Source organism: Vespa mandarinia, chromosome 23 (assembly GCF_050613455.1).
Source record: "Vespa mandarinia isolate Hongniang chromosome 23, ASM5061345v1, whole genome shotgun sequence".
NCBI classification, from domain to species: Eukaryota; Metazoa; Arthropoda; class Insecta; order Hymenoptera; family Vespidae; genus Vespa; species Vespa mandarinia.
In genome coordinates, this window is record NC_140832.1 from 2,445,001 (window position 1) to 2,472,500 (window position 27,500).

The 27,500-nt window shown below is 29.8% G+C and overlaps 1 protein-coding gene across 2 annotated transcripts in view; it reads left to right on the forward strand.

Moving 5' to 3' along the window:
- The first annotated feature begins 1,751 nt into the window (after window positions 1–1,751).
- The window catches only part of LOC118444410 (uncharacterized), a 346,025-nt gene continuing 320,276 nt past the window's right edge, over window positions 1,752–27,500 (forward strand). Inside the window, exon 1 of one of the 2 annotated variants that reach the window (XM_035872659.2) lies at window positions 1,752–2,528. In XM_035872659.2, coding sequence (XP_035728552.2) covers window positions 2,457–2,528 — 72 coding nt within the window. In that variant the 5' untranslated portion in view covers window positions 1,752–2,456. Of the gene's footprint in view, window positions 2,529–24,428; window positions 24,483–27,500 lie in introns of those variants that run through there. The other variant, XM_035872660.2, reaches the window with a different exon arrangement.

The following is a 27,500-nucleotide window of genomic DNA, read 5'->3' on the forward strand; positions in this document are numbered from 1 at the left end:
TTGAAACGATATTATAGGCGTATATTATCGTACACACACACACACACACACACACACACACACACACATATACACACATACACACACAACAGACAAACAAATACACACACCAATGAACGTCGTTGTAACGAAATGAGACTCGCGAGACGCGCCGAGTTGTGCCGAGTGAAAACAAACAAATGTAAACAAGCTGGATCGCTTGCACGTACAGGGGTTGGTGAGGGGGTGGGGGGGAGGTCGGCGTGAGGATGAAGGGAAGGGGGTGCAATAATGGGAGCCTATTGCTTGCTTGACTTTGCTTACTTTGCGCATACAACTCTATGAATATATGGATATTTCTATCTCTTTCTTTCTTATCCGACATTTGTTATATCGTCTTTGCATTATATTTCGAAAAATATTTTTAATCTTTTTTCATTTTATTATCTTTTCTTGTTATTTCCATTTTTGTCTTTTTTCTTTTTTTTTTTTTTTTTATTTCGTTCTAGCGTTACCATACGAGTTAATTAAATACCGTAAATTCTGTTCGTTGATTTTGACTCTGATACGATAAGTCAACTTAAAAAAAAAGAAAGTTCAATATAATTATTATATAATATCGTATAATGTAACGTACGACAATAATTGTAACAATATCATTGTTGTCTTTTGAATGATCGTTAAAATGTTGAAATAAAAAATCTTTATATATGCATTAAGAAACAATAATGATCGAATGAAACGATTTATTTCGAAATATATCGAAACGTTCGAATACAATCGTTTTGCAGAAGCAAATCCGTCCAATCAACGATTCAGGAAGGCACGTATCGTTCCATTCGTTCCATACGTTCCATTCGTTCCGTTCCGTCGTTCCGTTCCGTCTTAGGCAAACGGCCGGGTGTTGCGTGTATCGTGTCAGTTATACTTCGGCAGCGAGTGGTGACAGTCGTACGAGTCCAGGATCTTAAGTCGTCTCGTCGTTCACCGGATTCTTTGAATATTCGCGGGTTTCTTGTGCATTCGTTATTTTAAACGCGACATTATTTGGACCATTTATTGATCGAGGCGATTAAAAAAAAAAAAGAAAAAAAAAATTATCGAGAAAATTTCCATCGGACAAATGAATTCGATCGAATTGATATTGATTGTTGTTGTGGCTATTGAACGAATGAAATTCATAAGAAATTTTAACGTTCGATCGAATAAGATCACATAATGAATCGGATTTTAATTCCATCGCGATCGATAATAAAAAATTAATAAAAAGAAAAGTTATCTCTTTGTGCGAATGAATTGTTTTTTTTATTAAAATTCGAAAGAGCTTCTTTTTTTTTTTTTTTTTATAACGGACATTTTTAAATATATATATATATATAATACATGAACGTTGCATATTTTGTTTTAAATTGAAGTACGTTAATACAGCCAAATATCATTACTCAACGATGCGCGAACGTGAGTGTGTGTCTGTGTGTCTATTGAACCGAGGACGCATCTGATTGGTCAGAATTTCGCGAGAAAGAAAAAAGGATATAGACGAAATCGCGCCGAAATCGTTTTTTTTTCTTTTTTTTTTTTTTTTTTTTAAATATGCTCCCAAATATTTCGATAAGAGTGTAACGTACGTAATTTAATGACAAAACTAGTGTCTTTTTTTTTTTTTAGTGAAACTTTGCTTGCTGGTCGATAACTCTTGGTAAATAATATTGAATTATTTTTGATAATTATAATAATAGTAATAATAATAATAATAATAATAATAATAATAATAATAATAATAATAATGATAAACGGTGAGACGTTGAAAATGTTGTTAGGTTGGAAATAAATGTTTCGTAGTTTCTTCGGAAGCATTAGAAGTTCTATCTCCTTAGAATATATATATAAGTGTTATTGTCAAGGTGCATTTTGTGGTGTGTATACGATCGATCGACATGTCGCGATATATTGCCGTCGAATTTCGTTACGTCGAATCGAAGAGGAAGAGGAAATACGTACACACGTGGTTGTGGTGACCGATGTTTGCACAGAGAGAAGAATTCGAGGTTGAGAAACTGCCTCGAAGACGTAAAAGAGGAAGAAGAAGAAGAGGAAGAAGACGAAGAAGAAGAAGAAGAAGAGTAAGTGGAGGACAAGGACGAGGAAGAAGAGGAGGAGGAGGAGGAGAAGGAGGAGGAGAAGGAGGTGGAGAAGGAGGAGAAAGAGAAAAAGAAAGAGATAGAGATAGAACAAATTCTCTTCGTTTATTGTTGAATCAAAATTGCGAATAAAAGAAAGGAAAAAGGAAAAAAAAGAAAAAGAAGAATAAAGAAATAAATAAAAAAAGGGAGAAGAAGAAGAGGAGGAAGAAGAAAAATAAAACGGGGAAAGAAAGGGGGAGAAGGAGAAGCAAAAAAAAAAAAAGAAAAAAGATAAACAGATATAAAACTACAACGAAAACGTAAGGAGATACGACGATAATCATTTTCGTCATCATGGCTTACGTACTTTGGCGCGTCTTCGTTAAGAAGTATTACAAAGTTCGCTTTGGCGTCAGAAATCCATTGGTGAGTCTTTGCCTTTGTTATACTTATATATCACTTTTATCACTTATGCTAATAGATATTAGTTTTATCTTCGATATGAGTTTAATATATTTTCTTTATGCATTTCTATATTCTTATGTATTTTTAAATAATTATTATCTATTTCTACACGTGCACATACGTATATATGTATATATATATATCTATATGTGCATTATAAATGATTATTATTTATATCTGTATATATTTGTATGTATATATGTATTCATATATTTGTAAATAATTATTATTTATTTCCACTTATATATATATATATATATATATATATATATATATATGCATGTAAATATTTACATATGTATATGTATTTTATAATTAATTATTATATACATATATATACACATGTATATATTTACATATTTATATATGCATATTTGTTTATAAATAATTATTATATATATGTATACTTCATCCATATTTTTTTTAATTAATTTAAATAGCTAACTTGTCAATAACAAAAAGGTTGGAAGTTTAAAAAACTTTTTCGATTTTTTTCTCTTATACATAATGGATATTCGCAGATAATTTTTATTTATAAATATTCGAATCACATGCTTCGTATATTATTCGATTGATTGGGACTAGTAAAACTAGTAAAAAAGAATATAAAGTCTTTTTTTTATGATTCCTACTTTATAGGATTAATTTGTCTTGCGAATTTATAGATGGAAAAGAAAAAAGAAAAAAAAAAGAAAGAATAAATAAATTCATCTTCTCTTTGTCCGATAGCGAAAGCTAATAGGTTACGTCGGCTGTTAATAACTCATAATCAACGGTAGTTTTCCCATTTTTACTCTTTTCTTTTTTTTTTTCTTTTTTTTTTTTTTTTTTTTTTTTGCTTAGGATGAATAAGAAAGAAACGTGCGAATTTTAAATGGAAGAAAAGAAAAATAATGATTTAATTTAATACTAATTAAGAATATACTTTTGCTTTTTAACGAATGATTATCTTCGTTATTCAATTACGGACGGTCATTAATCATATAAATTATATTAAATTACTTAATTATTTTGATTAATATTAGTTATGGTTAATTATATAGACAGGTACATTCCTAGATTATCTTATTAACTTATATATCTTAAATTTCATGAACTTGTATATTTTCAATTTATATACATATATATATATATATATATATATATATATAAAATAATTGAAAATATATAAATTAATGAAATATATATATACACACACACAAATATATATATATATATATATATATATACATGTTAGCTACGATTTATATGTTAGTTATATGTGATTGATATATACATACATACATATGTTAAAGATGAGATATTAATATTTATATATGGTAGTGCGTTGAAAAAAGAACGAGTCGCAAGAAAAAAAAATTGATCGATTCGATCGTTGCGTGTGACGTCACGATGAAATTTACAATCTCATCAAGTAACTTTTTCATCTCTCTCTCTCGTAGTCTTTCTCCCTCTCTCTGTGATGCGTTGTTTAGAAGAAAATAATATTTATGACACACGTTATTCGTTATATCGTCACTTTTTTCCAATTTTTATTTTTTTCCAATTTTTATTTTAATTCAATTTTCATTTTTTTTCAATTTTTATTTTAATTCTCACGTAGTATATTGTATTCCAGACTATGGATTTCATTTTTTATGATATATACAAACACACACACACACACACACACATATATATATATATATATATATATATATATATATCGTTCGCTAGCATAAAACATAAAAAAGAAGAAAGAGTAAGCATTCGAAAGGAACTTTATCGAAAACGAGTTAGAAAAAAATTTTATACTTGAACATCTTTTTCAAACGTATGTATGCATTCATTCAGTTTTTCTCTCTTGGTATGTTAAAAAGCGCAACGACTTTTTCATTACCGCTCGAGGCTGAAAGATAAAGGTACATATGTGTAGATATATATATATATATACGGACATACGTACATATATATTTATGTATATATATATACATGTATGTATGTATGTATACGGTTGGATCGTAATTCTCAAGGTCGGTATTTTACGATCCGGAGTTATATCTCTCGTCTCATCGCGAACAGACTCGAATAGATTATGCAATTCGAGCGAGTGCAATAATAAAAATATATATATATATATATATATATATTTATATATGTATGTATATACCTATATAATGGATATTAAAAAATGAAATGTTCGTTTAATACGACAAAGTAAAAGGATAATATTGGGATGTGATTGGAGATCGGTCAAAAGAATATTCCTATTGGTCGATTTTAAAAATGAATTTTTAACTTTCCTTTTTCTTTTATCGAGATCTTTCCCACGAATTAATTTCTTTCTTTCTCTTTTATTTATTCATTCATTTATTCGTTCATTCATTTAATTTTTTCTTTTAATTCTTTTCATTAATCTTCTTTTCTTTTTTTTTTTTCTTCTTCGGATTACAAAGTACGGACTTGAAAATTATCTTTTGCTCAGGTAGATACTTTAATGACTTCAAAATTGCAATATATATATATATATATATATATATATATATATATATATCACATTTATCTTGTTTAACGATCGATAAATCATTATTTTCGAAGCATCTAGCGTGAAGATGAAACGTAAAAAAAAAAAAGGAAAAAAAAGAAAAAGAAAAGAAAAAGAGAAAAAAGAACAGGAAAAGAAAAAAAAAGAAAAGAAAACAAGAGGAAAAGAACAGAAAAGGAATGGGGGAGGGGGAAAAAAAGTTGTAGAAAAAGATGTAATTTTATCCAGAGCGTGCCGTTAGAAAGTACTGGTATTTTATTATTATTTGCGTTGTGATTAATTGAAAAATGTTAATTGGTTAATATTATGGATCGACTTCAGTAATCTTTCACGTATATTATCCATTGTATTATATATGGAAAGTGTTCTCTCTTATTTCTTTTCCCCGTCTCTCTGTCTCTCTCTTTTTTTTGATATAAATCGGCATTACGATTTTCATCTACATTAATATTTACACATTCACATTCACATTTACACATTCACGTTCACAATCACATTTACACATTCACATTCACATTTACACATTCACGTTCACATTCACATTTATACATTCACATTAACATTTACGTTCTAATTCACATTCACGTTGACATTCACACATAATATATAAACGCAAATACAAATATAAATTAGACGTGTGTATTTAATACGAAGGTCAAATTCGTTTTGATCACGTCTATAAGAACAAGGTACAATTTATTAGACTGCGACTAACGGTTGGATGTGCGCGCGTTGCACACAATAATTGGATAATTACTTCGAACGCTCTTTGGTGTGGCAAAGATGTTTATTTTGTTTTCTTTTTTCCTTTTTTTTTTTTTTTTTGACGATACCTTTTATTTTATTCCGACAACTAATACGATTTATGGAGTATTGTTGGAGTCGATTGAAATTGCAAAAAATCATATTTATTATATAATCGTTTAACCCTTGAACCCATTTTAAACTTTATAGGTTCATTCGAAGCGTTTGTAAATTAACGATAGAACAATGAAAACGATCTTTTCGTTCGAAGATCATTTTATTTCTTTTTATTTTTTTTTGTTTTTTTTTTTTTTTTTATTATTATTATTATTATTTCTCTCTCTCTCTCACACACACTCTCTCTCTCTCTCTCGCTTTCTCTTTTTCTCTATCTATCTATATGTCTGTCTGTTTATTTATCTTTTCTCTGTCTAATTTTTTTTCTCTCGTTATTTAATACCCTTCAATTAGATCTTATAATCTATAATTCAATTGTTTTTAAGGTTATAAACATAATTATATATAATACGAATGTTGTAATATTGTTTATACGTATTATTATAATTATGCCGTATTATTTATTACGATTAAAATATGTGACAAATTTTGGATCTAAGCTAACAATTAATTTTTTTTTTTATGGTAAAATGAATTAAAACTTATGTATAGGTTTATATTTATATCTGTGTATATATATATATATATATATATAGGTATAGGCATATCTTTGTATCTTTTAAATGTACTACATATCTATATATCTTATCTTTTCTGTATGCTTTTTAAATGTTCTTTTTATTTTAATAATCGTACTTAGTTATTTTTATTTTTTTTAAATGTCATGTAGCTTTGAAGTAATGTACTTATGTATTTTTATTTTTTTTAACTCTTATATACAATAACTTAAAAGTTATACATTCATATATCTGTATTTTTTAAATACAAATATATAAATAGCAGCTATGTAATCCTGTAGTTACATATATATATATATATATATATATATATATATACATATTTTCTTTTTATTATAAATATTATGTAACTATTAAATTACATATATATATATATATACATTTTTTTTTTCAATTGTGTAATTTTAAAGTTACGCGTCATTATTGCAAGATTGAAGAATTAAAGGAAGAAAATAAATAATGAATTAATTAAATTAAATGGATTTATGTGGAAAGTTAATAATCTTTGAAAGCTCATTCATATATATATATATATATATATATATATATATATATATATATATTTATTATTTCAAAATTTATTACCGAACAGTAACTGAAACGAGCGACTTATGCTAATGTAATTTTCAATATTGCTGTGCCCGCGAGACGTACATATATATACGGTCCATTTTCAAAAAGGATCTAACATCACCTTTATATCCACGAATACACTAACGTAATAAGATGCAAATTCGTTGCATTCGTATATGTTGGTTGCCCATGTAGGCAACTTGATGAATCGACAAATCGATACTAGCAACGATCGTAAAATCAATTACGAGAGACGACAATTCGCGAGAGATATATAACGGACATTTCAAAAAAAAGAAGGAAAAAAGGACAAAAAAAAAAGGAAAAATAAAAAAATAAAAAAATGAAGAAAAAAAAAAAGAAAAAAGACATTAAAAGGAAAAAAGGAAAAGCTATGCATGTAAGTGCATATATTTATGCACGCGTAACATGATAGATTTCTTTTTGGTAAAGAGAGAGAGAGAGAGAGAGAGAGAGAGAGAGAGAGGACACGAGGTTTCTATTACGAAATAAATATACCACGCCTTTGCATCATTATCCAATCAATGGTTAAAAAGCAAGCTGGATAACGTGCTAGGGATAATAATAATATCGTAGGGTCGTCATACCAGGGCCGGAACATCGGTGTCTTAATAAATTTAATGCAAACCTTTCATAATGCTTAGTACATATATATATATATATATATATATATATATATATATATATATATATATTTGTGTGTGTGTATGTGTGCGTATGTTTATATATACGTACCGAGGTCAATGCATTGCAGACAGATCATGAGATAATATCATCTTTCACATTATGTATTAACTTGAAACTTTTCAATTTTAATCAGTAATAGATAATAGAACGACATAAAAGATTATTGTTATTTTCTTTCGAATTTACTTGATATTGCAATATTTCGTTTTATTTTTATAATTCATTTCAATACCAATGATTATTTATAAATCATTTGAAATTATACAGTATCTATGTATATTTTTGATATATTGAATTTATCGTAGGGTTCCTTTACATTCTTCTCTTTTTTTTCTTTTCTCTTTTTTCTTTTTCCCTTCTTTTTTCTTTTCGAAATTTATTACAATGTTTAATTGTAAACATGTGTGACAACGTGATGTTAACAATTGCATCACGTTTTGAAATTTTTTCTCAGAATTTATTCATTCCAATTGAAATCTTACGATAATGTAAATAATTGTACGTAATAAACGTAAGATACAGATGAACGTACGTACAAAATAAAATAAATGTAAACATATATGAACGCACATAAGAAAACAATTCTCGATGATATTAATAATTGGAGATAGATACAATTATCTAATTATTTAGAAGTAATATAAAATGCATTATATAAGGAAGAAAATGTTTGTGGTTGGTAATGTGTTAACGTGGAAGAGAGAGAAAAAGAGAGAAAGAGAGAGAAGAAGGGAGGAGAAATGTTGGAGAAAGGAAAGAAGAAAGGGTAGAAAAGGAGGAAGTAGAGAGAAAGAGATAGAGAGATAGATAGATAGATAGATAGATAGAGAGAGAGAGAGAGAGAAAGAGAAAGAGAGAGAGAAAGATACAGTGAGAAAGAAAGAGAAGGAAAAGGTGCAATTTAGTTTGCGGTCGCAGGAGAATAAGCTTACGTTAGGTTAGTCCGATGGTCCGGCGCTGCTGGTCTCTGTGACCGTGAACCACGTCTGACCTGCGACACAAACATGCTCTTTTCCTCTCTCTTCTTTTACTCTCTCTCTCTCTCTCTCTCTCCCTTTCTCTCTCTCTCTCTTTCTCTTTCTCTTTCTCTTTCTTTCTCTCTTCCTCTTTCCACCCACCATAAATCTACCTGCACCACATCGCGTCTCGTTCTTCGAGACTCCACTCTCTTTCTCTCTCTCTCTCTCTCTTATTCTCTTTCATTCTCTCTTTCTCTTCTTCATTTTCTTTCTCATTCTCTCCGTTCTCTCTTTCTCTTTCTCTCTTATACATTGGCTCGTATTGTGCATGCTCTTCGGGATCTTCCAGTGATAAATACGGCTGCCACCCTTTCTCTTATATTTCGTTCTCTCTATGTCGTTCTCTACTATCACCTTTCTCTCTCTTTCTCTTTATCTCTCTCTATCTCTCTATCTCTCTCTCTCTCTTTCTCTCTCTCTCTTGCTTTCTTAGGTAGCCCTGCAAAACCGTCCAAGTTACAGTATTCGTACTCTCTTCCTCTCTTTCTTCTTCATCTTCTTCTTTTTCTTCTTCTGCTTCTTCTCTATCCTTTTCCTAACCATCACACATAAACACAAACACACACGTGTATATGTATATATATATATATATATATATATATATTTATAAATATATAAATATCTGCACGTGTACATGTACGTACGTGTGTATATATATATATATATATACTGTTATGAGTTTAACACATGAAGAGAAGAGTAACCGTGTCCGTGCGTGGGCGTTTCCGGTCTATTTCGATTTCCCATTCCATTCTCGTAGCCGCCATTTGTCCGTCACGTTGTACTGTTTCTGCATATGATTACGATTTAACGATCGACGAGTTCCCTTTCGTTTATTCGAACGAAAGTCCGACGGGGTTTTAAAGTTTTACTATTACCGCGGAGAAAGAAGAATGATAGAGAGAGAGAGAGAAAGAGAGAGAGAGAGAGAGAGAGAGAAAGAGAGAGAGAGAGAGAGAGAGATAATGTAATATGGGTAAATACGATTTGAACGTTGAAACGAATATTTACGACAGAAAGTAATGATTTATTTTTTCTTCTCTTTCTTTTTTTTTCTTTCTTTAGTTTAATTACTTGTTTCGTTCCTTTTCTTTTTTTTTATTTAAAAAAGAAAATGAACCTTTTTTTCTTTTTTTTACCTTCGAACGAACGTCCACATTGGAAATGATTCGTTCGGCCTCTTTGTACGACTTTGATGGTGATGTCGATTGAACATAGAGATACATACATAAGTTCATGAATACATACATATTTAGATACATATACGCATAGTCTTTGGAAATGTGATTGCGAGAACGTATGTATGACTGTGTATATATATATATATATATATATATATATATATGTATGTGGGTGGACAGATTGATCGATCGATCCCTAATTGTCATTGTTGACGTTCATGGCCGTTGCAAATCCGATTAGCCAAGTGAAATAAGTCCTTGGTTCGAGAGAATGCATCGAGAGAGGTGCATTGCACTCTCTCTCTCTTTCTCTCTCTCTCTCTCTCTCACTCTCTCTATCTTTCTCATTCTCTTTGCGTACTTTGTGTGCTTCGTTTTAGCGTATTAGATGCGGCGTAAGGGTGTATTTGAAGAGAATGAAGCTTTTAAGTATGTTGTATATAAATATTTATATATAATAATAACAATGATAATAATAATAAAAATATAAATGAATTATAAAATAAAATATATTATATATATATATATATATATATATATATATATATATATATATATAAAACTCGTTAATACGATAATTATAAAGTACATTGACATGTCTATGACGATTATTTTTTATTGATATAAGATTGATTACAGGTGTTTTTTTTAATGAATGAATTTCATTTGAGGAGTATTAATTGTAAGTCTTTCGAAATGTCATAGATATTTATTTTTGTGTTGGTCCAGTTAAATGTAAAGAGAGACAGAGAGAGAGAGAGAGAGACAATGATGAAAGAGATTATCTGAACCGAATGTATTCCAGATGTGCATTGGAAAGTATAAATTATATACATATGTATATATATGTACATATATATATATATATACATATATAACGTATAACCAACGTGAAATCTTTAAGGCAGATCTATCTTTTATCGTGATTCACACGCTAAGTTGTTAACGATCTTTCGACTATTCTTAGATGTTGAAATGGCGTGTTTTAGAACGTAAGCTAGAAACATCTTTAGAAATGATTTTAAAGAGGATCTCTTTATTTTCTTTTTTTCTTTTTTTCTTTTTTTTTTTTTTCAATCTGTCTTTCTTTCTTTCTTTCTTTTCTTCCTATTTTAAAATCTAACTCGTATATCTAATTAAATCACGATTTCATGATTAATTATTTATCGTGAGTTTAAGTAAAAACTATCTTCTTTTCTGTTTCTTTTTTTTTCTCCTTTTCTCTTTTTTTTTTTTTTTGGACGTCCATGTAAAAGATACACGTATTGGAATATGAACGAGCTCGTTCGGAAATGGAATTTGCTTATCTTCCTTTTTTTTTTCTTTTTTTTTTTTTTTTATTATTTTCAAGATTAACTCGTTTATACTTATCGATTACTTATCTAAAGTGTTTAATCAAATTAGTAATTGTTAATCAATGGGATAGCAAAAAAAAAAAAAGAAAAAAAGAAAAAGAAAATTATTCTTGGATTTCGTAGGAAAGTAAATAAATGTAATGGAACGTATGTTATGCTGATGCATTTGAAAGATATTAGAAGAGATTTAATGAATGATCTTGTATTATTATCAATTTATCGTTTCATTGAATTAAAAATTATTTATTAATTGGATACATAGCTATTATTGGGATATATTTTAATATAGAAAATGCCTATCTTAAAGATTAAAGATATTAGATTAGCGTATGTTTGGAATTGATCTATAGATATGCTTATGAATGAAAATTCTTATATCTACATTTATCTACATTTATCTATTCTTATATCTACATTATATATAAATTAATAATTGAATAATAAATAAATCCTATTTAATTGGAAAATTATTTGCACGGTCTATTTATAAACTTTCTAAGTGTAAAATATTTCTTGAAATCGAACTGTTAAAGAAATCAAGGAGAAACACAGTTACAGATTTCACACTGTATAACTGTTTTATACGTTTGATATCACGTCAAATATAATGTAGATAGAATATTTACGATTACGATGTATATGTGTGTCTCTTTATATTTGTCTATGTGTATGTTCTATGTGGATGTGTATGTGCGTGTGCGCGAGCACGTTGGAAACATTGAAATGTCGGATTCGCGCCATTTGCGACAATCTACTTAACGGATCGACCGTAATGACAAGAAGAGACATTAGATGTACATAGTAGGTACCTATGTATATATGTATATATACATATATATATATATATACCTATCTATCCTATCTAGGTGTCCATTAATGGTGCACAGTAGGGATATATACTCTCTTCAGTTTAGCCGTAATTCGAGTTTCCCTTTCTATCAATCAGTCACACGTTATCCTCTCTTATATTTATGCTAGTGCGAAGTATCATTGTTCGATGATAATGTGTTACACGATGTAATTGTAGATGCGATCAAGCCGTTATGATATAACACTTTAGTTTTCTATTATCTTTATCTATTATTTGTAAATAATTACTATTGTAAACTTAATCTCTATGTTTCTTCAATGTATATATATATATATATATATATATATATATATATATATATATATATATTAATCGTTTTTTTCTTTTCTTTTTATTTTCTCTCTTTTTTCTTTTAATAAAATAAAACCTTTTCAAAAATGTAACGAACTCGCACGTATAACACCTGAGATATCGTAATCTTCTTCGTTACATAAAAAAAAAAAAAAAGAAAAGAAAACAGCAATGGTTATTACATTGGCCAACGCAATACATTGATACTCTTTCATTGTAAAGATATAGAATCAAAGAGATAACATGAGATAACGTAAGTTAAGGGGGAGATGATAGATTTATGTCACCATGAGAAAAGAATTTAATGAACTGTGATATAGAATTATTATTAATCTGTGTAACAATGTAAATACAATGTATGTAAGTAAATAAATAGAAAGATATTAGAGATAATATCGAAGAGTAACGATTTATATATCGTTCATTCATTGTAACTAGTATTCTTGTAATGGCGTCTTGTAATGGAATGCACGTGGACGACGAAGTTGCGACTACAATGAGCACAATTTCACTCACTCACTCACTCACTCACTTTCGCCTCTAATTAATCGAGTAGTATACTTACTTTTCTAGAGAAAAAAAGAGAGAAAGAGAGAGAGAGAGAGAGAGAGAGGAATGCCGTATGCTTCAGAAGAATCTTTTCTCTCTTTCTTTTTCCTGTTTTTTTGTTGTTGTTTTTTTTTCGTTTTTTTTTTTTTTCACTTTAACTTTTGTTTATACAACATGCAAATTCCATTGGAAAAACGAAAGAGTTACGTCCTCTCTCCCTTTCTCTCTTCTTTCTCTTTCTGTTTTTCTTACTCTCACTCTTTTATTTTCTCTCTTTCTCTCTCTCTCTCTCTCTCTCTCTGTCTGTCTGTCTCTTTCTCTTTCTATCTGTTCAGAATGTCTCTTAGAGCTTGGTTTATGCTTCGTTGCCTCGATTAAATGTCGTTATTGTTTCGTTACACGATAATCCCGTTTCTATGTATGGCCCTGACGAAGACGAACTATGGCGAGGTGAAAGCAGGTGTCCCTTTCGAAAAAAATGTATCGATTTTATGGGACATTATTTGCTTTTTTTTCTCTTTTCTCTTTATTTCTTTTTCTTCCTCTTTTATTTCTATCTTTATTTATTAATTTTTTTATTTTTTATCTTTATTTATTTCTTTCTTTCTTTCTTTCTTTCTTTCTTTCTTTCTTATTTTCACTTTTTATTTATTTATTTAATTTTTATTTTTTCCCTTTATTGATTTATTTATGTTTTTACTTTTTTTTTTTAGATTCTTCTTCCTTAATAAATTCACAGGTTCACGTAATCATGATCAAACTCGCGTTTTCCTGTGTTATTAGAAATTTTTAGAAACTTTTTATCTGATCTTTTTTTCTTTTCTTCTTTTTTCTTTTCTCTCTCTCTCTCTCTCTTTCTTTCTCTCTCTCTCTCTCTCTCCTCTTTTTCGCTATTACAAGGACATGAGAGAAAAATTTCGTCGTTTTTTTTTTTTTTTTTTACAATAGAAAAATGAACAATCTTATTATCCTTATACTTTATTATCGTAATAACAGAATAGATAATGTGTATATATCATCAAATATTTTGCTATAGTGATAATCGCGCCATTGTACGTGTCATCGAGTATACATTTACTCGACAGAATTTAATTGTGCGAGATGATAAGTGTATAAAGTTTTTGATGACATTGCGTTATACTATTCGAACGTGGAACATTATCTTCGTCCTTTCTTGCTTACGTTTTTTTTTTCAGACGCCATGTTCTTAAATCATTTGTTAGAGAGGAAATCGGGAATTTGTACGTTTGTATAGGGTATTTATTTATTTATTTATTTTTTATTTTTTTTTAAATCACGTCCGATATTCTGGCGATAGTGATGGGAGGAAAGAGTAAGGATACATAAAAAGCATACATAGATTTCTTTTTGATTCGATGTGGAAGTTTTCAAGGTCGTTTCTAGGTTTGTTGAATATATTTTTTTTTTTCTACGTATGAAATCATAATTATTGTCATTTGATTTTAAGCGAACGAACGACACTATTTTTGTCTGTATTTTCTTCTTTTCTTTTTTTTTTTTTTTTATCCAGTCTCTTAGTTCTTTATGTTACTTAACGTTGGTTTAGACAAAGGAACGATTGCATAATATAACAATGAGAATTCAGACTGATTGCAAACATTTTTTTTTTCTTTTTTTTTTTTTTCATATGATCATCCGAAAGAGAAAATATATCGAGACAATTTTTTTTTTTTTTTTAATTAGATTACATTATATTAAATTAAATTGAATTAATATTAAATTAAATTAAAAAGAAAACAATTGAAATTATATTATATATAATTCTTTATATATATATATATATATATATATATAATGTATTGTATATATGTATAATTCTTTTTTCTTCTCTAAAAAAATTATACTTACGTCTTAGCTATTTCAACACGCCCCAAATCTTTGTTTCCCCCTCTAAACAATATCACAGTATCGTAGAAAATAGGGCGGAGGGGGGGGGCGGGAAGAAAAAAATAATAATAAAACAAAAATAAAAATAAAAAAAAAAATACAAAAAGGAAAAAACAACTCGCCCCGTATATAAATAGATTCATATTCGTTGTGATTATTTTTTCAAGCTTACTTTTTTTTTTTCTTTTCCTTTTGTGTATCCTTAAACGATAATATATTTCATAGAGATATTGTTTCACTATAATCCATCAGAAACTATAATCCATTAGAAACTATAATCCATCTTCATTTTTGTCATCTTCTTCTACTTCTCTCTCTCTCTCTCTCTCTCTCTCTCTCTCTCTCTCTCTGTCTCTTTTTCTCTTAAGAGATTTTTTTATTCTACATCATTTAAATATTTAAAGAGAAACCTTCGTTTAGAAGAACGGAAATTCCATAGCTTTGCCGGTACTACAAACAATGAGTAAAAAATTTAATCGTAATTAAGGCAATTTCACGTCGAGAATGGCCATTGTCTTAAACTCATATCATAATTAGAGAGAAAGAAGGAATGATCTATCTTTTTGTTATTTAGTAAATAAATACGCACGTAGGTATATACGTACACGTTACGTTACGTACATAAACTAAAAAACATATAAGAACTTTACATTTATATGGGTTATGCTCGATTTAAAATTTGAACACTTTTGAGATAAAAAACAAAAAAAAAAAAAAAGTAAGAAAAAAAAGAAGAAAGAATATATTCCACCAATGTATAAAAAGGCTGAACAAAATGTCGAACATTTTTTAATCGACCTAATCCCAAAGAATTAATATAATTTATAAGTCGAAGTAATTAAAACAAAAACACATTATAAAAAATCGTCGTACGACGAATGGGATTGAGTGGACGTGAGAAATGATTAAAAAAAAATGAAGAAAAAAGAAATAGAAATTCGTAACGACCTCTGAAAAATTTATGGAGGTCAAAATTGTCTTTCAATTCAATGCGCGCGTTTAAATCTTTTTTTATCGTCTTTTTTTTTGTTTCTCTCATTTTGTTTCTCTCATTTATGTGAAAACAAATGACACGATTTCTTTTTTCAAAGGTTAAAGGTTAGAAGAGACGTATTTAACACAATTTACAAAGATATTATTTAATAATCACGGTTACTCGATTATTATGTTGAAAGTAGTATTAATGATTCTTAATTATTTTTTTTTCCTTTTTTCTTTCTTACCCCCCCCCCGCCCCCTTCCAATTCAAGTGTGTATGGGTGTGTGTGTGTGTGTGTGCTTCTATGTGTACACATTTAATGATCATTTTTTTCTTTTTATTTATTTATTTCTTTCTCTTTTTTCTTTTTTTTTTTTTTTTTTTACTTTCTCAAAGATTCTACAATTTTAGATGTAATCTCATCATATGTATATAATTATGCAAAAACGTAACGGATCTTTTCCTGAATGACTGAAAGAAAGGATCATAAAAGAAGATTCGTATTTTTAATCTAAATATAATGTTATTATAGTCTTTATTCACACGAATTATTCCGAACAGTGTGACAACAGCGGTGGCAAATAAATTAAAACATTTTCGTTTCCTTTGATCCTTTTCCTTAATTGTTTATCATACGATTTCTATACTTTTTTCTTTTTTTTCTTTCGTTTGTTTGTTTGTTCTTTTCTTTTTTTTTTTTTTTTTTTTTTATTACCAACTTTTTTTACTTCAGTTTTGTTAGACGTTTTAACCAAGATTATATAATTGCAATATCATTTAACAGTCGATAATAATAATAATAATAATAATAATAATAATAATAATAATAATAATAATAATAATAATAATAATAATAATAATAACTGATGAAATAATAATATTTGAATTTTTTTTCGATTTTTTTCCTACTTTTCTTTCCCAATTTTTTTGTTTTTTCTTTTTCCTCTTCCTCCTCTTCTATTATATTATAACGATAGAAGAGAATATGATTGATAACGTTATAAATCCTGGTTATTATAGATTAGATGAGAACAACAAAGCAAAGTCGAGGGATTAGTCATCATTGTGATGAAGATGTTTATTACGTCATTATTTATCTCGAAGTATGGTATAAGTTCATAGATGTAAGTTGTAATAATGGTGGTTGTGTCGTTCCCTGACAATTGGCCGATTAACGTCCGTTAATGATGGAAGCATAAGAGGTAGTGCGATTATGATGCGATTAATATGCAATAGGGGTGCGGTATATGTATTATACAATATAACTGATATGGACATCGATTCTTTATATGTACATACATACGTACTTATATATATATATACATACATACGTTTTAGGAATACCTTATGTATGTATATGTTAATACAAGATATCGAATGATATTAATTTTCTATGGAAATGTCGAGGGACGATAAGCGAATCGATTTAACAAAGTAAAGATTTCGAAACGTTATGAAATTATTTCTTTTTCTTTTTTTTTCTATTCTTTTTCTCTTTTTTTTTTTTTTTTGTTAAACGCATTACAACACAATGATTAATATTAATATTAATCTTTATTAAAAAATTATTCGTAAGATAGCGATTACGTCGTTAGCGTTCGCACGAACATGTTAAGATAACAGAATGAATAAATGGAATAAAAAAAATGGAAAAAAGGAAAAAGAAAGGGAAAGAATCGAAAGAAGGAAAATAATAATAATAATTAATTTTATAAAGTGATAAAGTAAAATAATACATTTTCTAGTCGATTTTATAATTTAAATCGATTGATCGATTTTTTTCCAGATGGTTTTTTCTCTTTTCTTTTCTGTTTTTTTTTTTTTTTTTTTTTTCTTTTTTTTTTTGTAAAGAACTAATTTTTCTCCCTCTTGTCGTTGGCAAATTTAATTTTGTAATTTATTACAATGATCCGATAAAAATATTGACACGAATAATCGGGGGTTGAGGGAAAGAATGAGTTATTGATTTTTTAAAAGAATTTAATTGAGAATTTTTGAATCAACCTGTATAATATTTTAGAAAATCTTCGAAAGATTGTTTTCTTCGTACGTTTTAAAGTTAATTGATAAACGCGAATAATTTTTTTTTTTTTTTTGTACATATCATTAAAATATAAACTTTATATTTATAATATAATTGTATTGTTTATTTATAATATGTATATACATATATATATATATATGTATACAGTATTTTTTTTTAATTATTTTAAATTATGCAGGTTATTCGAGTTTCTGCATTGCTGATGAAACATGAAAGGAGATGATCTACTTGCAAGTTACGTTGAGAGATGGCGTTAGTCGTCTCTCGAACACGTTCAAATGTATCTATACATATATACATATACATACATATTATATATATATATATACATAAATAAATAAATATTTTTAATTGGATATTAGATCGATGAATATTTCTCTTTCTTTTTTCTTTTTTTTCCTCTTAATAAAAACTTCAAAAGTGAGATTACGAATACGATTGATTTAATTCCTCGTGATTTTTTCTTTTTCTCTTTTTTCTTTTTTTTTTTTTTTTTTCTTTTGATTAATTTTTTGATAAAATAATTGTATTTTATATTCATTACCATGAAATATGATCATTGTAATAATATTATTTATTGCTATTAAATATAATTGTATTTATAGTAAATAAATAATTTATTCCAGAGAATACTTTTTCATTTCCTTTTGTTTTCTTTTTTCTGTTTCTTTCTTTTTTTTTCAAGTAAACAAACGGCAATTATTAATTACTATAAATATTAGTTACTATGAGCAACTTTTCGAGCTGGATTAAAATATATATTTCATCATTGTATAAAGATCTAAACAAAAAAGGTGTGAGAGACCAGTTTTTAGAATCCATCAAAGAGATATTACAGGGTGTTTAAAAATCGTGGGATCAAATTAATACTTATGTATTATTGCTGAGATCAAATGGATGAAAAAAGTTTATATAAACATCCGTTTGAACTCAGTAATACGTATAGTATAAATTTGGTCTTATGCTTTTTCGACACCCTATATTAATACGCGTAAATTTCGTACTCTTATTCTGTTTGTGACGAAGCGAAACAAGTGGTATCCATGTATGTATAAACTTGATAAGACATTTTTCCCCGTCCCCATCTCTCTGCCTCCCTCTCCCCCAACCCCATCTCACCCCATCCCTCGTACTTTATTTGAAAAGAAGCATTGAAATCGATACGTCATCGCGATCCATTGACGATTCGCGATCTCCCAAATCGAACAAGGGTTTACCTAATGAAACACGATAAACTCCATCTTTCTCTTTCTCTTATTTCTTTTCGTATTGATGTTATAACGTCGTAGAACGTAGAGCGTTTATATGAAAGTACCTTTGAAGATTCTTTGAGCGAGCTCACCGATGTCAATCATGGGTGTTATTGCAATAAAACATTTTCTACTTTTGTTAGCTCATCCATCCTTCGATGATATCCGAGAAATATTTTTTTTTTTCTTTTTTTCGTATACACCAAGATCATTTGAAAGTTTGTATTTTTAAACGGAGATGAAATGAAGATGAAAGAAATATTTGTCTCTATTTTTCTTTTCTTTTTTTCTTTTCTTTTTCCTTTTCTTTTCTTTTTTTTTTTTTTTTTTTTTTTCTTTTTTTTTTTTTTTTTTTTTTTTTGTAAAATGTTAAATGCAGTAATTTGTAATTAATTTCGACTGTTATTAAAGGAAAGTTTTGGTATCGATGGAAAATTCGTATTTTAAAATGTAGTGAAAGTTTTGTTTTTTTAGAAAAAAGATAATCTTTTTTATTTTTTCTTCATTTCATTTATTTTGCTTTTTTTCTTCTTCTGAATATTAAGAATTTACTTCTCGAAGAGATGAATAAAAAATTATTAAGTTGCTTCAAAATTAAAGGGAACATTTTTTTTTAAGTAACTACCGAATTATAACTGAACAATTAAAATGAAAAGAAAAATTTTAAAAATTCGGGGTCATTAAAAGTGACGCTAATCGTTTCAAAGTAATAAGGGATGAGACATTTGAGTTTGATCATCATATCTGCTTGCGTCGATATTGATAAGAATTACCACAATCGACGATTATAACGATCATGACGATAATGATGACCATGATGACCATGATGACCATGATGACGACTATGATGACCATGACTATCATGATAATTATAACGATGAGGTGTTACTACGACGACGACGACATTGACGAAGACGACGAAGACGACGAAGACGAAGATGAAGACGACGACGACGACGACGACGACGACGACGAAGAGTACGCCGGTAACCTCTCTCTCTCTCTCTCTCTCTCTCTCTTTCTCTCTTTCTTTGAAGAAAGAGAGAGATAGAGATAGTGAACATTATCACGCATGCTCGTATCGCTTGGGAGGTCTCCCCCTGTCGGTATCGTCGGCTGGGCAAAATCAGCGAATATTTTGACAGTACGCCGCCCTCGATCCAACCGTTCTCAGCCATTTTCAATTGCGTCTCTCCCGTCAATACACGGAGTTTTAATTAACTTACTTACTTAGATACTTAAGTTACACGAGCTTTATAGATTCGCGTGAGTTGGTTCGTGCGCGTGCGTGCGTGCGTGCATGCATGCATGCATGTACGGGGCTGTTGGTTCGTATAAAAATATCGACGAGGAATAATTTACGTACGGTTACGAGATAAATTACATCTTAACCCTCTTTTCACGTTATTTAACGTAACGGGGTCAGTCGATAGAAGAACAAAACCACAACCCTACTTCGTTGAACTTGTTAGTAGTGTTGCGTGCGCGTCGAAATATTGTACATAAGTGTGCGCGGATATATATATATATATATATATATATATATATATATATGTGTGTGTGTGTGTGTGTGTGTGTGTCTATATGTGTATGTGTGTATGTGATTACGTTTTTCTTGATATAGAAGAAAAGAAGAATAGAAGGAGGTTTAGTTAATGTGGGTTCAAATGGGATACAAATAACTGTGCTTTATATTCGACGACCATTTTATCATTTTTTTTTATTACTTTATTTCTCTCTCTCTCTCTCTCTCTCTCTCTCTTTCTTTCTTTTTCTCTCTTTATCTTTGTCATTCTTTATTTATCTCTATCACTATCTCTTTCTATTCCTTTATCGTTTTCTTTTTCTTCTTTCGGTTTATATCAATGAACGAACGAAGTGTATGCGTTTATTTTTATTTCTCTCTCTCTCTCTCTCTCTCTCTCTCTCTCTTTCTTTCTTTCTTTTCTATCTTTGTCTCTCTTATTTTAGTCGTAGTTTTTTAGTGAATGAAATGAGGGAGAAATGGAAGAGGATGATATCTTTAGATTTTGCAAAGATCGCGTGGAGAGTGTCTATTTGTTAGAACTAAGGACACCCTGTCGAGAACGCTCGATCGATCGTTAAGTCTCTTCGAAAGGGGAAAAGAAAAAAAAAAAGAAAAAGAAAAAAGGAAAGAAGAAAGAATGAAAGAAAACAAGAAAGAAAAAGGAGAAAGAAAAAAAGGAAAAGAAAAGAAGAAAACAACAAATGGGAACGTAGTACTTTATCATCGTAATTAGTGCGTTTATATTCGTCGAATATAAGTTAAAAAGTGTCAGCTAATATCTTCGAATGTGAATTTGTAGAAATACATCGAATGGAAAAATTGTGATCGTATTATCGAGAGAGAGAGAGAGAGAGTGAGAGAGAGAGAGAGAGAGAGAGAGAGAGACAAAGAAAATGATGGACAAGTGAAATGAATTGAAGTGGAGGCGTACACACGTTATACAAATAACGTGTATACATACAAATAAAAGGAAAGAAATATATATATATATATATATATATATTTCTAGAGAGAGATAACAATTGATGGAATTTGTCTTAATAATGATATCAAATAATTATTTGGAAATTTTACACAATTTGTAATATCACGTTTCATGGGACATGTAAAAGTGTTTGGAATTTCAATCTAAAGGTGGTTCTCACGAAATACATACACATATATATATATATATATATATATATATGTAACAGAACGAACGGCTTTCTCTTGAGAGTAGATAGAAGCGGATCCACCTCCGTCGTCAGTCCGATCCCTTTCGAAGCGGTGGCGGCGTCAGGGGCGAGTGAGTGAACGCGCCCGCGCGTTCAACAGAAAAAGAGAGAGCAAGAAAGAAAGAAAGAGAAAGAGAGAGAGAGAGAGAGAGAGAGAGAGAGTCCGCATCCATCGGTGCATTCAAGGTGGGCGGATGCCGCTGTCCGCGTCAAGGACACGTGTCCCCGGGCAAAGGAGTTGAGAACAATGAGGATTATTTCACCGTGCCGAGAATGCAAACTCCTCTTTCGTTACTTGCATCGTTATCATCGTTGGCACAGCTTCTCCGTGAATTTTTTTCTTTTAAACCAATCATCGAAAACTTGACTTCTTGTCAAGGTTTTCATGGTCACGTTAGAAATGGCAAATTAGAAAATCATTTAGAAATTAATCATTGAGAAGATTCGTCGAACGATCTATCGAAAGTTAAAGAAAGATCTGATCGATTTGTCGACAAAACGTTTTCGTATCTTTTCTTTTCGAACAAACATCCCCGATCACATACCTCACATCCACCCCCTACTCCATCCCAACCCCCCTCGGCTCTCTCCCCTCTTCGGTACTTAATCTCTTGGAATTGATCGAAATAGATTCGGATAAATTCGAGAAAAATAATTGAACTTGTCTCTAGGGAGATATTCTAGTGACATTAGATATGAAACATTTCGATTGGAAACTGTTCCGTCGGAAGATGCTTTGACCGAAATTTGGAATCGAAAATCGACTGTGTGTGTGTGTGTGTGCGTATGCGGGTGTATTTTTTTTTATTTTGTTTATTTTTTTCTCAAAAAGATAGTAATAATAATATTAATATTATTAATAATAATAATAATAATAATAATAATAATAATAATAATAATAATAGTAATTAAAGGGGAGGGAAAAAAGAGATAACAAGAAAGAAAAGAAAAGACAAATATATAAATTAAAAACAATTCAAAATCATCAATTGGTGGTCGAATAGGATTTTCTATTTTTCTTCTCTCTCTTTTTTCTTTTTTTTTTCGTCGGAGGGATTTCCTCTCCCTTTTCTTTTCTATTTTCTTTCCTTCTTTCTCTTCCTCGCTTCATTTTTTTCTTTCCTTTTTCCTTTTCATCTTTTTATCTTCAAGTTGAAAAATATCGAAGAGGAAAGGGATTGGAATTAAAAAAAAGTCGAATAGAGAGATAAAGAGAGAGAGAGAGAGAGAGGGAGAGAGAGAGAGAAAGGGATAAACCAGTTTGGAAAGGACGAATCGATTGGATCGTTTTTGTTGTTGTTGTTATTGTTGTTGTTGTTGTTGTTGCTGTTGTTGTTGTTAAATTCGTAAATAAGGATTCACATGGATGCATACAATAATACTACATCTATGTAGAACTTTGACTCTTCGGAAGGATGTAATTGTAAAAACGAAAAAAAGAAAGAAAAACGAAGGAAGGAAGGAAGGAAGGAAATGGTGAGGAATGAAAAGTCCCTAGAATCCTGTTTATCGATTACACTTGAATTGAGTTTATCGATTTATTCCTGAATTGAGTTAATTCGTGAGTTAAGAGATTGGAAAGAAACGTAACTAGCGTGATAGAAAAGAAAAGTAAAAGGGAAAAGAGGAAGTGATTGTAAAAGAGATTAGAAGAAAGAAAAAGAAGAAATAGAAAAAGAAAAAGAGAAAAAGATAAAGGAAGAAAATTGAAGGAATAATAAAAGGTAACGAAGAAGTATGAATGAATCATTTAGATCTCGTTTCGAAACTATTACCTTCGAATAAATAACTTAAACATATTTGTACGAATAGATCATGATTAAATTCTTTGAAAGTAATAAACGATAGAACGGAATGAAAAGTTCCTAGTACGGCGAAGTATCTGTAAGAAGATATGTAATTAAAATATTCTTCGATGTAGAAGAATAAAAAGAAGAAAAAGATAAGATCCTTATAAATCTGAAGAGGACCAAGAACGAATAAAAGACTGTATGAAATTTAAAAAAAAAGATAAATATAAATATAAAGATAAAGATAAAGATAAAAATCAAGATATAGACAAAGAGATATGTACTAAAGTGTTGAATCATAAGTAATGAATCATCTAGATTGGAATTATCTTGTATTCTACGTAATAATTTAAGATCCTTTTTTTTTTAAATCAATGAATCAATTTGAACGAATATTCCAAGAGCTAAATAACGATAGAGAATAATGGAAAAGTCCCTAGTTCCTTCGAGGGTTCTTCGTTTCTAGGACTTTTTTTTTATTACAACTTTTACAAGATCGAACGAATAGAAAAATGATACTTCGGCAATTTGAAGAATAAAGAAGAGATAGTAGGAAGTTCAAGAAAGAAAGAAAGAAAGAAAGAAAGAAGGAAGGAAGAACAGAGAAAGAGAAAGAGAGAAAGAAAAAGAGAAAGACTAACGAGCCGAACAGGATGAATCATTTCGATTGGAAGCTTCTACGCCGGAAGAAGGTATACGTCCTTTTCTTCCCGTAGTTCGCGTGGCCCTTTTCTTTCTAACCTTTTAACCCCTCGTGTGCATCGTCACCGTTAGCCGGCTTATCGACCCGTACAAGAATTAGCACGAAAGATAGGGAAAGAGAAAGAGAGAGAGAGAGAGACAGATAGATAGGTAAAGAGATAGAGATAGAGAGAGAAAGAGAGAGAGAGAGAGAGAGAGAGAAAGAGAGATAGATAGATAGATAGAGAGAGAGAGAGAAAGAGAATGATCATGCTCTTTGGTTCGCATACTCTCGCCCACGGGGCGGTTTGCTTCTGGTTAGGTAAATGGATATAATGTCGAGTAATAGAGACGCTGAAAGCCACTATAATGACGATCATTTGTCATTTGGGTGACTTAGGTAAACGGGGAAAGGAGGCATAAAGGAAAATCGAGAGATGTTATTATAAATGTGACTGTATTTGAGATAATTAATAACACTTTTCTTCATCCTCCATCTCCTCGAATAATCCATCCCAACCCCGTACTAATTTTCTTCTTCTTTCTTTTTTTTCTTTCTCTTTTTTTCTTTCTTTCCTTCTTTCTCTCTTTCCTTTTTCCTCTTCTCTTCTCTTTCTTCTGCTGCTTCTTTTTCTATTACTACTTTCTTTTTTTTTTCTTTTTGTCTACTTAGACGATTTCATTCGATCGTATCGTAGAATGAAAATGCAAGAGCAAAAACTCTGATTGTATAGTTGATTTCTTTCTCAGAGAGAAAGAGAGAGAAAGAGAGAAAGAGAAAGAGAGAGAGAGAGAGAGAGAGAGAGAGAGAGTTTTTGTAAGAGTTTATTTAGCCTTCTCGATGATTCAAACTTCCGGTTGATTTGCGATGCAAGTCTCGTCCATCTCTTCCTATTGTTATTTTAATCCTATTTGGTACTCTCTAGAGTTCTCTTTCTCTCTCTCTCTCTCTCTCTCTCTCTCTCTCTTTCTTTCTCTCTCTCTTATTATTCGATCCTTATATCTTTCGACGTTCTCAGATATTCGTTACTAGTATTGAACATCAGAAAGGAAAGAGAGAGATAGAGAGATAGATAGATAGATAGATAGATAGAGAGAGAGAGAGAGAGAGAGAGAGAGAGAGAGAAGGATCGTGCATGTTTGTCACCTATCCCGTTCGACGTTAATGGGAATTTCGAGGCTGTTTACATACTGAGAGATTGTTAGCAAAAAGTATAAGACCTTAGGGGATTCAGGATGCTTTCTCTTTATAATATACATACATGTATCTATGTATTTATGCATGTAATGTAATGTAATGTAATGTAATGTATTGTATGTATGTATGCATGTATGTAATGTACGTATGTACGTATGTATGTATGTATGTATGTATGTATGTATGTATGTATGTAACATAAGTCGATGAATCTCTATCGGGAACATCGACGTCGTTCCGTGGTTCTCTACGATGGGTTTAATGCAATCGAGCATTAAAAAGAGCAAAAAAGGAAAAAGAAAGAAAAACCAAAAAAAGAGAAGAAAAAAAGAGAAAAAAAGAATAGAAAAGAAAACAGTTCTCTCTCTCTCTCTCTCTTTCTCTCTCTTTCTATGACCGCGGAGATGTTTATGTATGTACGGGAGAAGAGAAGAAATGAAAAAATAAGAAGAGAAACGAAAAAAGAGGAAAAAGAAAGAAAAAAAAGAAAAAAACGAGAAGAGAAAAATGAACGGAACAAAAAACGGACGACACTTGTCGTAATTAAGAAAACAGTAAAAAATAAAAAGAAAAAAAGAAAAAAAAACTTTTGCTCGTGACGTTTTATTATTATTTTATTTTTTGTTTTTCTTTTTGTTGTTTTTTTTTTTTTTTTTTTTTTTTGGAATTGTATTCTCTTCTTTTTTTTTTTCTTCTTCTTCTTCTTCTTCTTCATCTTTATTTCCATTCAGATTCTTTTTTCTTTGTTCATTACTCTCGATCACTTTCGTCATACGTATAGGCGGTCGATTCTTTTGTTACATAGTAAGAGTTACAAGACTGAGAGATTTTCAATTAACGATTGTACGAAGTTGGGTAATCGGTTAACGGCTAGTACATGACAGACAGCCTTTTAAAAAGGAAATACGTCGATCTAGATCGAACAAACGTGTTGTCTATCGTTTCATGTCTCACCCATTCTCTCTCTCTCTTTCTCTTTTTTATTTGTTTCTTTCTATCTGTCTCTTTGTCTCTCTCTTTGTTTCATTTTTCATTAAATATTATTACACACTCTTGAGATAATATTGACTTTTTCCTAAAGATTATAGAAATATCGCAATATTTGCATAATAAAAAAAGTTATTCCTTCATGATATTAAATTTCAAGGATCAATGATTACAACCATGCAATTCCTCTGATGAGATTAATTATTATGTTACCGTTATCATGTGTCAGAGTAAGTTGAAGCTCTAACTCTAAAGATTTATATTCCTCGTACGTCGTCGTAAATTGTAAATTTTTTATTTTCTTTCCTAGTCTCTCTTTCTCTCTCTCTCTCCTTTTCTCTGATTTTTATTTTTATTTTAATTTTTTTATTTATTTTTATCACTTTCCGCCTTCTCTTTCTTCCTTTCCTCCGTCCCTTCACACTTCACTTTTCCTAATCATTCCCTCTCTCTGATTTAAAAATATCATTCTCTCCGTTAAATATTCACGTTTTAAATGTGGTAATTCTTTTGCTTTTTTCTTTTTTTGCAAAATGATCGTAAAAATATTAATCGTTTCGTTTATTATTATTATTATTATTATTATTATTATTATTATTATTTTTATTATTCGCGCATTGTCGTAATTGTGTTCCTAGTAACGTTCCATAGAAAAGAGCTGTCTATCCGAATGACAATAAATCGATCTCGCGGAAATGTTAGGGCGAGAGGACGCGTTTAGGATCCCTCGACATATGCCTCGTTCTCACGCTGCTGAGCCTTGGTCATAGAGTAAACGAGGAAGAAGGAGGAGGATGAGTAGGAGGTGATAGTGGAGAGAGAGAGAGAGAGAGAGAAGGGGAGG